General features: G+C 37.3%; 1 protein-coding gene across 1 annotated transcript in view; it reads left to right on the top strand.

Moving 5' to 3' along the window:
* Positions 1-13,704, top strand: part of sult6b1 (sulfotransferase family, cytosolic, 6b, member 1) — a 33,061-nt gene that overhangs the window by 17,588 nt on the left and 1,769 nt on the right. Inside the window, exons 4-6 of the mRNA XM_067610817.1 lie at positions 2,699-2,825; positions 7,550-7,644; positions 8,823-8,979. Coding sequence (XP_067466918.1) covers positions 2,699-2,825; positions 7,550-7,644; positions 8,823-8,979 — 379 coding nt within the window. The remainder of the gene's footprint in view (positions 1-2,698; positions 2,826-7,549; positions 7,645-8,822; positions 8,980-13,704) is intronic.

Raw genomic sequence — 13,704 nt, 5'->3', positions numbered from 1 at the left:
ACCGCACGCCTCACTGCTGTTACACTCCACTCCTCAAGCATCCTCTCACTTTCCAAGATTGTGTCAAACAATCTAGTTAAGAACTCCACTGCCATCTTTCCTAAACATCTCCATGCTTCCACAGGTGTGTCATCTAGACCAATCACCTTGCCACTCTTCATCCTCTTTGCTAATCCACTGCACTTCCTGTTTCACTATCCCCACATCATCCAACCTTCTCTCTCTCTCATTTTCTTCATTCATCAGACCGTCAAAGTACTCCTTCCACCATCTCCACAAACTCTCCTCACAAGTCAGCACATTTCCATCTCTATCCTTCATCACACTGACCCGCTGTAGATCCTTACTGGCTTGGTCCATCTGTCTAGCCATTTGGTACAAGTCCTTTCTCCTTCCTTAGTGTCCAACCTCTCATACAACTCACCATACGCCTTTTCCTCAGCCTTTGCCACCTCTCTCTTCACCTTACACCATATCTCCCTGTGCTCTTGTCCACTTTCTTCATCTCTCTGGCTATCCCACTTCTTCACACCACTGTCTCCCTCACCACTTATGCAGCCATCTGACAACCCTTCACTACCACTCAGTGCCTGTCTTAACTCCTCCCTGAACTCCACACAACTGTCCTCCTTCCTCTAAAGTCATCCTACAGACCACCATCTGATGCTGCCTAGCTATGTTCTCTCCTGCCACCATCTTGCAGTCTCCAATGTCCTACAGATTCCACCTCCAGCATAAGACATAGTCCACCTGTGTGCACCCTCTTCTGATCTTCCCTCTTCTTGAAATACCTATTCACCACAGCCATTTCCATCCTTTTCGCAAAATCCTCCTCACCTGTGTTCCTTTCACCAACATGCCCATTGAAGTCCGCTCCAATCAACACTCTCTCCTCCTTGGGTACGCTCTCCACTACTTCATCCATCTCACTCCAGAATTCTTTTCCATCTCATGCTCAACTTGCGGGGCAAATACGCTGACAACATTCATCATCACACCTTCAGTTTCCAGCTTCAGATTCATCACTCTGTCGGACACCCTCTTCACCTCCAACACACTCTTGACATACTCTTCCTTCAGGATAACCCCATTTCTCCTCCCATCCACACCACAATAGAACAGTTTGAACCCACCTTTCGATGCTCCAAGCTTTACTCCCCTTCCACCTGGTCTCTTGCACACACACAGTATATCTACCTTCCTTCTCTCCATCATATCAGTCAACTCTTTCCCTTTACCCGTCATAGTGCCGACACTCAAAGTTCTGACTCTCACTTCCACGCTGCTACCCTTCCTCCTCTCCCGCTGCATCCTGACATGCCTTCCCCCTCTTCTTCTCCTTCGCACAACGGTAGAATAGTTTCTACCGGCACCCTGCTGGTCAACAGTACCGGTGGCAGCCGTTGGTAACCTGGGCCTCAACCGATCCGGTATGGAACTCTGATTCATGATCCGCATATTTGATTTGGCAAAGGTTTCCTGATGCAACCCTCCCCATTTATCTGGGCTTGATACCGACCCTAAGAATACACTGGCTTATGCATGCTCAGTGACTGGGTTAGAGGGATGAAACCAACTTTTACTTCCATACTTTAACTACATTGTGCTGCTTATGCTTATGTACTTTTACTTGTAATGGAGTATTTTTACATTGCTGTATTGGTACTTCAGTAAAGGGTTTGAATACTTCTTACAAACAAGGACCAATTGTAAGATTATTTCTCCCACACAGCATTGAGATCAGCTGCTATTTTAATAGTCACGCTGGCAGGTCAGAACGGGCTGGTATTTGTGTTTTATTATGTGTTTGTAACAATATGATATCATGACATAAGTTGTGTAAGTGTGCCAGTATTTCTTCATCCAAAACACAGAGTGCAAAGTGGAAACTTATGTAGTTAGTTATACAATTAGGCTACACACACACACACACACACAGTCTAGTTTTCCATGATGTGGCCTTTTTTATTATGTAACAAGCTGATTATTCCAACTTATATGATCAATACAATATGTGTTATAGTACATATTACACAATAGTAATTGCAGTTACACAAGAACTGTGATCACAGGATAAAACAGCTGCAAAGGCCCACCAACATTATCTTCATCCTCCAGAGCTCCGGACTCGACTTTTGCATAGAGACTAAAATACATAGTAATATAGCTGGTCTGACTGTTGTACATTGGAACTGACAGATAGAATCACTGCACCCTGTACTGTACTGGAGAAACATATGACATATCACACCATATATTTGTTATATACATTACTGCATATATAACTCTAGCTAAATCTACCAGAACCATTACTTCTGCACATATTCTGCACAACTCTTTTACTACACACAAGTCAGGTCATGTGTATAAAGCCCAAATATTGTAGTAATAGAAATATAAAATGCATATAGATTGAATATCATGTACTTTACTGCTTATTTTGTTGTATGTATTACTCAGTTATCAGTTTCCTGCACTGCTGTAAAACGCGAATTTCCCCTCTGGGGATCAATAAAGTCTTATTTGGGTGAAAAGATGTTTTAATTTATGTTGATAAATCGGATAACAGACCATCAAATTAATGAAACTATCAGGGTTATTGATTGTGAAGGATGTAAATAATGGTAATAACTTATGGAGTAATAATGAGCATCATCATATCGATATGTAAAGAGCTGCTGTATTCTGTGTTGCACAGATGCTGGTGATCTTTAGGAACCCTAAAGACACCCTGGTCTCCTTCTATCATTTCTCCAACAACAACCCGGTCCTCCCATCTGGACAGTCCTGGGAATCCTTCTACTCCAACTTCCTGTCTGGAGACGGTGAGAAAACAATGACCTTCACGCACAATGTCACAATGTTATCACGAGCCAAAGACGTTTACAGGAGCGTTTAACAGACTAAATAGTGTTTCTTAGATCACTAAATACATCTGTTACTCTTTAGATCACATTTGATGAGGCAACGTTCAACTAAATCAAATGTCTTTGTGCTGTTTGACATCAAAAACAGATTTCAGGTTGATTCAGTGGAAAGTTCAGCCAGGTGGCCTGAGAAAAAGAGGCATAGTCATGAGTTTATTAAAGACTTCTCTGCATTTTGAATTTGTTTTTTATTATCTGACTTACTTGAATGATAAAACAGAGACATGCATCCCATCATTGTCTGTTTTGATGCATGTTTGGGTGCATGCTTTCTAGTTTTTGAGAATCTCACACACTTTTGAACAGGGTTGTGACGAAATGGGGGCTCGTCCACACATGTTTTTTTTTTAATGCTGAGTTTGAAGCTTGTTTCTATGACAGTGAACATGAATGAGGTTGTTAATGGTCTTGTGTGTTGCCTTGTATATTTGGATGATGTGGTGATTTACAGTAACACCTGGGACGATCATCTAAGTCAGGGGTCAGAAACCTTCAGCGTACAAAGAGCCATCAAATAAAACCCACCTGGAGCCGCAAAATCTGTTTGATCCCTAAAATGATGATTACACCACTTATAGTTACATTACACTTATGAGTGAATATCTAATTAGGGGTACGTATTTGCGCATAAAGTTTAGAATTTCATCATCAGTGAACGGCTTCCCATGCCTGGTTATCTCCTGAGCTGCCACAAAACCAGCCGAAGTGCATGAATTTGTAGACTTCATCCACCTCTTCAAAGTGTTTTTGCTCCGGTCAGTTTTCCGCAGCAGTTCCGATCATCTCCAGCTGGGTATTTTTCAGCGAAAGCAGAATGTTTGTTTTGGAAATGTCTTTCAATCTTTGATTTTTTTTTTGTTGTTGTTTGCCAATTTCTCCCCACATATTAAGCAAACAGGTGAACCTCGTCAACAGTAAAAGCAAATAAATCTGTCCATGAAGCATTAAAAGTTCTATTTTTATCAGAAATCTTTCTTTTTTTGGATTTTTCTATCGTTAGCTTACCAGGGGTTGACCGCTCAAAAAATGCACTTGCCTGTTGCCCGGCAACGGCCCGGCACGTATATTTCGATCGACAAAATATTAAAACACGTTTTATTTTTATATTACAAGATCACCTAACTCTCCAAAATAAGAACTATTACATTAAAATAAACTAACTAAATAAAATAAATTAAAATTAAATAGCCACTATTTATTGATATTTTGTTTCAAAGCCACCGGGAGCCAGCGCAGAGGATTGAAAGAGCCGCATGCGTTGCCGACCCCTGATCGAAGTCATATTCATGCTTTGTTTGAATGACTAGCAGACGGAAATTTGACAGTAAACCTAGCAAAATGTGAGTTTGCAAAAGCCACCGTGACATATGTTGGTAAGGTTGTAGGTCAGAGTCTAAACTTCTTAATCATTTTTTTTTTAACCACCACTACATTCTGACTTCCCTACATGGCTGTGGCTCTCATTTACAAGCCCGCTGGTTATTTATTTTTTTAAAAAGGGTTCGGTAATTTCCTAAAACAGCTGGACACTGTTGTTTTTAGCAAACAAACAGGAGGAAACATTGCATTTATTGGCGACTATTGCGGATGAATCCACATTAGGTGTTCTAGTGAGTGTTTCTGGCAGCTGGACGGCCTCTTTATGGGAATTCTAGTTAATCATAAAAATATAAAATAACACACAGAGATGAAACTGATATCCAGCTTCTCATTTGACTCTGGAAAAGTCAGAACAAGAAGAAAATGTTGGACTGTTCCTTTTCAATCAATGTAGTAGATCAATTTATATTTTGGAGCTTTTCATGTAGAAGAATAAGCTTTATCCTTACAGGAAAGTTAAAGACAAAGTTGTGTAATCAAAAAAGTGTTTGATAGCAAACTGAGTTCAAATAATTCCAATTCCATTTCTCAACTAAACTGAGAAAACAAAATAACTGGAGGTAATGATTGACAGAATAACTTCTACCAGACTCCACGGTTTTATGATATATCATAGACTGTATGACCCCCGCCACGGAAATTACACGCACATTCGCAGTTTGACTTTATGACCCCGAGCTCCACTGTGTTTATGGTCCAATAAACGCAGCCGACTCAGCAGGGTCACTGTGGAAATGTTGGATGTATTTAAATCCAAGTGGGGCTAAAGAGTCGCTGTCTCTTTAGGTATCAGGTTTATATCAAGACGCTCGTAAAATGTAAGTTAAGCAGCTTCCCACGCCGACTCAGCAGCATGATGTTTCCAAAAAACTACCCGTAGATTCTTGCAATACTATAAACTATTACAAATAAAAGTCCTGCATTAAACATAATCAGAGAGCAGACAGATTGTGCAGCAATGACTTAAATTCAAGAAGAGAAACCAAATTTTGCAATTTGTGGTTGTTTTTATCTGTTTCTATCGGTTTCTTACTTGAATTTCCAGAAAATGCACTGTCATGATACATTACATAGCCAAAAGTATGCGGACAGCTGAGCATTCCAGCCATATGTGCTGCTTCAACAGCCTCCAGTCTTCTGTTTTTTTTCAGACTTTCCAGCAGAGTTTGGAACATAGCTGCAGGGATTTGTTCCCATTCAGCCACAAGAGATTTAGTGCCTGGCTCCCAGGCTGCGTTCCAGTTCATCCCAAAGCTGTTGGATGGGGTTGAGGCCAGAGCTCTGTGCAGGCCAGTAAAGTTCCTCCATACCAAACTGAGAAAAACATTTCTTTAAAAAAGAGAGCTTTCACAAAGTCAGAGGAACACTGCTGTCCAGTGGTGGAAGAAGTATTGAGATCTTTCACTTAAAGATGCCCTTCAGACACGTTTTAAGATGTGTATATAAAATACTCTACTTTGAATAATAATTGTTTTTTCAAGCAAAGAAGTTAAATTATCTTCTCCCTTGTTTAAAATTCTAGATTCTATGAATATATGCAAATATTCTTCATTTCAAAAGTTTAATTGCTGAACACAAGACGTCTCCTACTTCATTCTCAGTGTTTGTGCACTGGAGGCTTCAAGTTTCCACATCACACCTGTATGAGCTGCATACTGGACCACGATTGGCTCCAAACTAGTTATCATGTCACAAATCCTGCTTGTAAACCCGCCCATTAAAATCAGATTTTCAATGAGCTCAGAGAAACTTTCCTCCTTCAGGAGATGAATGTGAAAACAAACTCTGCACTAGGGGTGTGCCCGAATACAAATACATTATTCGAAGTGCTCCCAAGAGACTCTCCATAACCTGTTGTTCCCCTTCTCCTTTCCACAAAGTTAAGTTGTAAAAAATAGGCAATAACTGAAAAATGCAAAGCAAGAATCGCCTTTGAAGTTCCTCCCTACACATTACACGCTGTACTGTCTCTGTTTTATGGGTGAATAAATAGGTAGAGGTCTGTCTGCAATGAGGCGATGAGTAAAGTTTTAGCAGTCGTCTATGATCTGGGAAACTCCAGTTCAAAACCTGGTGCGGGGGCCTGCTTTTTAAGGTAGTTTATTCATGAATTCTTGTTATAACACTTTAATTTTCTAAAATTAAAAGCGTAATAGAAACAAAAACAGGATTTTTAAGCCTCTTTCTACTTTTATTTGAATACAAATACAGATACAAATAGTTTTGCTGCCTCAACAAATACAGATACAAATACAAATACTGGGATCTCTGCACATATATTATTCTGCTCAAAGAAGCTCAAACATTTAACTGTAACAAGAAGAAAAACACATTTTTGAGTGGACGGAGACTTTAAGTAAACGTAGCAACACCACAGCATAAAAATACTCCACTTGCATTAAAATATTATGTAAATGCATAAGAGTATTAGTTCAAAATTTTACTTAAAGTAATAAAGGTAAAAGTACTCATTATTCAAAATGACCCCACATATTTATTATAAATATACTGTATACAGATTGTTGATAGTTGTTAGTGTTAGTACCTTTACTGTCAAAGTGAAAAGAGATCTCTTCAAAGTGATTTAAATTAATTACAAATATAAAAAATATAAACTGCATCATCTGTTTTACATGTAAAATCTTCATCTGAAAAGTAATTAAAGCTGTAAAAATAAATGTAGTGGAGTAGAAGTATAAAGTAGCATCACTTAAGTACAGTACTTGAGTAAATGTACTAAGAGGTGTTTTTTGTAAGAAGTATAAAGTAGCAGAGATGTTAATGTAATCTGGTGTCTCTGCATCATGTAGTTAAGCCTTCTTTACTGTGTGTGACTCACCGCTCGGACTGTAAATCACCATCACTCCTCAGAGATTAAAGGGCTGTTTAACTTTATGGCTTCGAACTCCCTGTGAGTGTCTCATGCACGGTCGTGTGTTTCCTCCCACAGTGACAGTAAAAATTCCCTCTGGAAGAGATTTCAGATATTTCAGCCAAATATCAGAAACTTTTTTTTTTTTTTTTTTTTAGGCCCTGAAACGGTGCAGCGCTGAAACTTTTTTTGACATCTCTGTTTTTAGTTAAGTTTGACATGTACTGTACGTCCTTTTGGACTTTTCAACCACATGTAGCCCAGTTTTAATCCAAACAATTATGTCTTTTGGCCTGGAACTTGTGTGTGTGTGTGTGTGTGTGTGTGTGTGTGTGTGTGTGTGTGTGTGTGTGTGTGTGTGTGTGTGTAGTTCCATGGGGGTCATACTTTGACCACGCGTTGGCCTGGGAGAAGAAGATGGACGATCCCAACGTCATGTTTGTCACCTATGAGGAGCTAAAACAGGTAGTTCACACTCTGACTGAAATCTCTAGTTTTTTCACATTAGAGATTATTTAATTCACCTCGTTAAGTCCCATTAATTAATGTGTAAAACAGTATATTTTACATTTAAAATGCCAAACATATTTTTTTACAAGTGAAATGCAGTGATGGAAGATGTAATTTTTAGTTAAAGCAGCAATGGTGCAATATGACCATTGAGTCACACAGCTAATATTAGTTTACATTATTTCTAATTGACATCGTGGGTGTATGTGATGTGCTGTGTGTAGCTTTGTATTTTGTATTTTGTATGGTGTGTTCTCTGTGGGGTTTTTTGGGGGTTTTTTTTTTGTTTTTTTTTGTTTTTACTATTTGTTGTTGTGCTATTGTATGTTTTTTTTTGTTGGGGACTACAGATGCAAATTAGCTTCAAGCTAACTCCGGTGCAGTGCATCTTTAATGTTTCAAACTGCACACTGTCCCATTCAATAAATAAATAAACATACTCAATTACAAGTACAAGTCCTGCATTCTAACTTAAGTAAAACTACAGGAAGTAATATCAAAAAAGTACTTAAAAAATTGAAAAGAATGACCCCTTTCAGAGAGTTTTATAATATTATTATAGTATTAAACAGCATTTTAATGTTGTAGCTCAGTTTAACTGTTTTATTCACTGTGTCGATGTTTGATAATACATAAGAATATCTTCTAATAGTATTTTAAATCATAAAAAATAATTTGTAGTGGAGTAAAAAGTACAATATTACTATGTGAAATGTAGTGAAGTAGAAGTATAAAGTAGCTTAAAATATTTAGTAAAGTACAAGTAAATCAATCAGATCTGTACTTAAGCACAGTACTTAAGTAAATGTACTTTCCACCAGTGGTAAAATGTCATAAAAACCATATTTCAATAAAGTATTTGAATTTGAAACATGAGACATTGATATTTTCACGTGTGACGTTTGATGTTATTAATTGTAATAAAACACCACATGGTGATAAATTTACATGTGATTTCTTATATTAGTCATTTCTGGTGACCATCTTAGACACAGGCAGTAATTTCTATAAAAAATCAACCTGCAGAGACTTCAAACTATCACAGTAAACACTGAGTCCACGTCCTCTCTGTGGTCATATTTCAGTAGAGCTGTCAGTCTGTAATGGCTCTGATCATGTTTCCCGTCATACAGGACCTGAGCGACGGCGTCCGTCAGATCTCCAGTTTCTTTGGCTTCAGCCTGACGGAGGCTCAGGTGCAGCAGATATCAGAGGGGAGCACCTTCACCGCCATGAAGCAGAGCTCAGCCAACTCCCACGGCACTCTGGGAAACGTCATCTTCAGGAAAGGTGATCAGCGTCTTGAAATATTTTTATTTTTATCGACCGTCTGTCGGGAGTGCGCTCGCTCAGTTTGGTTTTCAGATCCTTCACTTCCGTAAGAGTACCAACACAGCAACATAAAAATACTCCGTTACAAGTAAAAGTCCTGCAAGTATTATGAGCATGATGTAGTTAAAGTATTGCAGTAAAAGTACATAAGTATTATGAGCTTGATGTAGTTAAAGTATTGCAGTAAAAGTACATAAGTGTGTGTTTGGTAAACAGCAGAGAGTCGACGTCAGCCTGTTTTAAATGTCTCACAACTACCCCGATCAGTGTGTGTGTCTGTGTCTGTGTCTGTGTCTGTGTCTGTGTCTGTGTGTGTGTGTGTGTGTGTGTGTGTGTGTGTGTGTGTGTGTGTGTGTGTGTGTGTGTGTTAACCAGGGTAGGACTGGGACAGTAAATAGTGCAGGTGTAATGATACGGGGGAACAGGGAGGGCGACGTCATGCAGGAAGTGGAGTTAGTGAAATTAAAGCTGCACACACAGAGCAGTAAATGCACCACATGTATGGTGTCGTATGACGTGTGTGTGTGTGTGTGTGTGTGTGTGTGTGTGTGTGTGTGTGTGTGTGTGTGTGTGTGTGTGTGTGTGTGTGTTCATCTGGTTGAGTCATTAGTGTTTTTGAATGATTTTATTTTGTAGTAATAGTGACTCTACAGATAAAACAATATTGGAAACACATGAAATACACGATGACAAAGAAAAACAGTTTGACATATAAAACTCATCATAAAACATAAACAAGGATGGAAATATAAGAGATGTCATGATAATAATAGCAGCATGCATGTTTGTATTAATTAGCAATTAGTGCAACAGTTTAATTTTAATTAGTGGAAATTGTGTATAACAGAAAAGGAAAAGTACAATAAAAAAATTCTTTCCTGACAAGAAAAAGCAAAAAAAAGTAAATTAAAACATATAAAACACATTATCACATGTAGAAAAACATTTCACATAAAATAAAATCAGTGCTGAAACTAACAATTATTTTCATCATTGATTAAAGGCCCAAACTGTCACTTTTCTGTATTAAAATGTCTAAAAATGACTGTGTTGTTATATTTTGTTGAGTTGTGTACTTACATTATCCCAAATGTTTCCAACAATATGCCAGAAATTGTCATAAATTGACATTTAATCCAGTTTTAAGCCCTTTTTATGATAAACTTTTTAGATCTTGGTCTTTTTTAACTATATCTTTTACCCCGATGAAGGATTTTACTCATCGGACGTCTGGATCTTAAGTGCTTTATCCAGTGTTTTTACCAGTTTTAATCACCGGGTCCTTTTGTTTCGGAGAGGACGAGACCTCTGCGGATAATTTCAGCTCCCGGTAAAAACATCCTGAATGATGAATAATGAAGTAATCTTAACTGGGAGAAGGTGACTATAATGGTGGTTGTTTAATAACAACAACTCCTATGATTCCACGCTACTTCACGACATCAACAAACTCCATCTTTTGTTATTGTTTTGATTGAAAGGCAGAAAATTTACATATTGTGCATTTAAAGGGAACATATTCTGCACAATTTCAGGTGTATATTTATATATTGTGGGGCTCTACTGGAATATCTTTGTATGATTTACAGTTGAAAACTCCTTATTTATCTCATACTGGCCCCTTTATGCAGCACATCAGTTCAGCCTCTGATATAAATAACAGAAAACCACAACAAGCAGAATATGTCAACTTTAATCTGCCAACTATTTCCTCAACTGATTATTTGTTTTGTCTATAAAACCAGTGAAATATCCTCGAGCACATGATGGTTTTATTGTTTTGTGCAATAAAAAGTACAAAACATATTCAATTCACCATAAAATACAACCAAGAAAAGCAGCAAAATCTCATATTTAAGAACCTGAAACAAATCAAATCTTTGGCATCTCGCAAAATTACCATAACAATTAGTCGATTATCAAAATAGTTATCAATTAATTTTCTGTCGATTGACTTATCGATTGAGTTTATTTATTTGTAAAGGTTAAAATCAAACAAACATAGAACATACACAAGGAAAAAAAACTATTAGACTTATTGATGACCTCTACTTAGAGCTCTTATATGTAATTATTCTATATTAAAATGTCTAAAAACAACTAGACCTGTGTTATATATGTTGTTGAGTTGTATATTTTCAAACTCAGAGAAATCTGTAATTTAATCAAAGTAACGGACCGTTTCATTTGGTCGCCTGTCAATGGCGTCATACCTCCTCTACCAAAGAGTAAACACGTACAAGATGCATACGGCGGCGCTGTGTTTGTCCACTACAATGGCATTTTCATGATAAATTTAGGTGGTTTTTAACTATATCTTTCAGCCGGAAGAAGGATTTTAGTCATTGGACGTCTGGATCTTAAGTTATCAGAGAAATAAACTGGACAAACGTTAGCAGCAGCTCGGCTAACAGCCCCTCCAGGAAGTCCGGTGGTCACCAAACATCGTCGGAGAAACATTGATTTTTTTTTAGGTGAAACAGCTTTATTCAGTGTTTTTACCTGTAATCTCCGGGTCTGTTTGTAAAAACATCCTGAATGATGAACACTGGAATAATCCTATCCCGATGAAGCTGGTTATTTAACAACGAAGACAACAACTCCCATGATCCCTTGCTACTTCACACCGTCATCACACTCCGTCTTTTGTTATTGTTTTGATTGAGACGCCTAGCGGCTGAAATTACATATTGTGCATTTAAATAATATACATACATAAATATACAAGAAAAACAAAACCAGACTTAATTAACTGATTAATCGACTAATCACTGCATGCACATGTGACCTGTAGGACGTCACATGTAAACATATCACATGCAGATATAATAAATTCACCTTTCAGTCCTGTTAAAGTCACCACTGCTCCTCTAAACACTCATATACACTCAGATTTTTTTGCAACGATTTCATAGTACAAAGTTAGAAGTGGTAATATCAGCTTCGCCTTCAGTATTGTTTATTGTTTGATGGTTGATCAGCAGTAAACTGGTTCAGTCCCAGTAATGAGCAGGAAGCTGCGGCAGGTCGGCACAGTTTCCCTCCTGTTTCAGACTCTTTGTATTTAAATCACAGCAGCTTTTTGTCTTCGCTCTCACTTCACTGAGCTCTTTGTTCATCATTAGACACTAGATCACAGCCAGCAGGACGGAGAGGGACAGAAACCATCAACACAGCAGTGTGAGAAGTTGGAAGTGACTCATTGTTGTGTTTGAAAACAGCACAAACTGTTCGTCACAGTCTGATACACAAATTACACCAAAAAACACACGCAATACAGTATCACACAGTCGTCTGGTTATTAGTGTTAAATACACTGAAGCTGAGACAGAAACCGATGAAAAGCTGTCAAAATACCTGAAATAACATTAAGATCAGAAGTAAAAAGGCTGTTTTTTTTTTAGTTTGTGTTCAGGTTAATGAAGAACAAATGCTCAAAACAAACATCAAACTAAATCTGTTTTGAGAATAACGTTGAAATATTGATAAAAAAAAGTTGTAATATTTTGAGAATAAAGTTTTATTTCGAGAAAAGGTCACATTATTACAAGATAAAGTCATGTTTTACAACAGAAAATTGTGATATTTCATGAATAAAATTATAATGTGATGAAAATAAGTTGGAATAAATAATAAAGTAATAAGAGATAATTAAGATTTACTCCTGTAGGATTGTCAGGAAAAGATGAAACACGCAACAACATCTATAATATATTTTCATGTAAAATTATGACTGTAACACATAAAATCCTCTTTTTTTTCTCAAAATATTTTGGTTTTCTGCTGGATATCTCAGACTGTATTTTCAGTCTTGGGTTGTAAACATAATACTTGCTGCAACATCTGCAAAATACTTCAGCTGTCCTGAACTTCTGTTATTATACTTTGAACGAAACAGCGGTGGAATGTAACGAAGTACATTTACTCAAGTACTGTGCTAAAGTAACTCAGAGGGAAATATTATACTTATTATTATTATTATTGTTATTATATCTTTTGTAAAGTATCATGACTAATCTGATAATATATTACGGGGCAATTTTTCTTTGACTTTTAAAACTTTAAAAAAAGTACATGTTGCTAATAATACTTACGTACTTTTACTTAAGTGGTATTTTCAGTTCAGGATTTTACTATTTTTTATTATATTGCAGTATTAGACTTCAGAGCTGAGTCTGTAATTTCTCCAGCTGTACTTTGGTTTAATGGTCAGCTTGTCTGAGTTGTAAAAGAAGGTCAAGAGTAGAGAAGAAGAAAACACAACTGCATCAGAAAACAAGTAAAACTCTGCAGCAACGAGAAAAACACATTAAGGCTGTAAATCAGCCTGCTGCATGATGGAAGAAGTACTCGGATACTAATACTGCAGTAAAAGTACAAATACAGCAATGTAGAAATACTCCGTTACGAGTAAAAGTTCTGCATGAAAAATCCTACAGTAAGAGTACATAAGTATTATGAGCTTGATGTAGTTAAAGTATTGCAGTAAAAGTAGTGGTTTGGTCCCTCTGACTGATATATTATTATATATGACATCATTAGATTATTAATAGTGAAGCATCAGTGTTAGAGCAGCATGTTACTGTTGTAGCTGCTGGAGGTGGAGCTAGTTTACACTACTTTATATACAGTTAGCTAGTTTAGTCCAGTGGTTCCCAACCTAGGGGTCGGGCCCCTCCAAAG

The sequence above is a fragment of the Thunnus thynnus genome, chromosome 14, assembly GCF_963924715.1.
Source record: "Thunnus thynnus chromosome 14, fThuThy2.1, whole genome shotgun sequence".
NCBI lineage: Eukaryota > Metazoa > Chordata > Actinopteri > Scombriformes > Scombridae > Thunnus > Thunnus thynnus.
The sequence above is the reverse complement of the archived record's forward strand: the minus strand, read 5'-3'. Positions and strand labels throughout refer to the sequence as shown.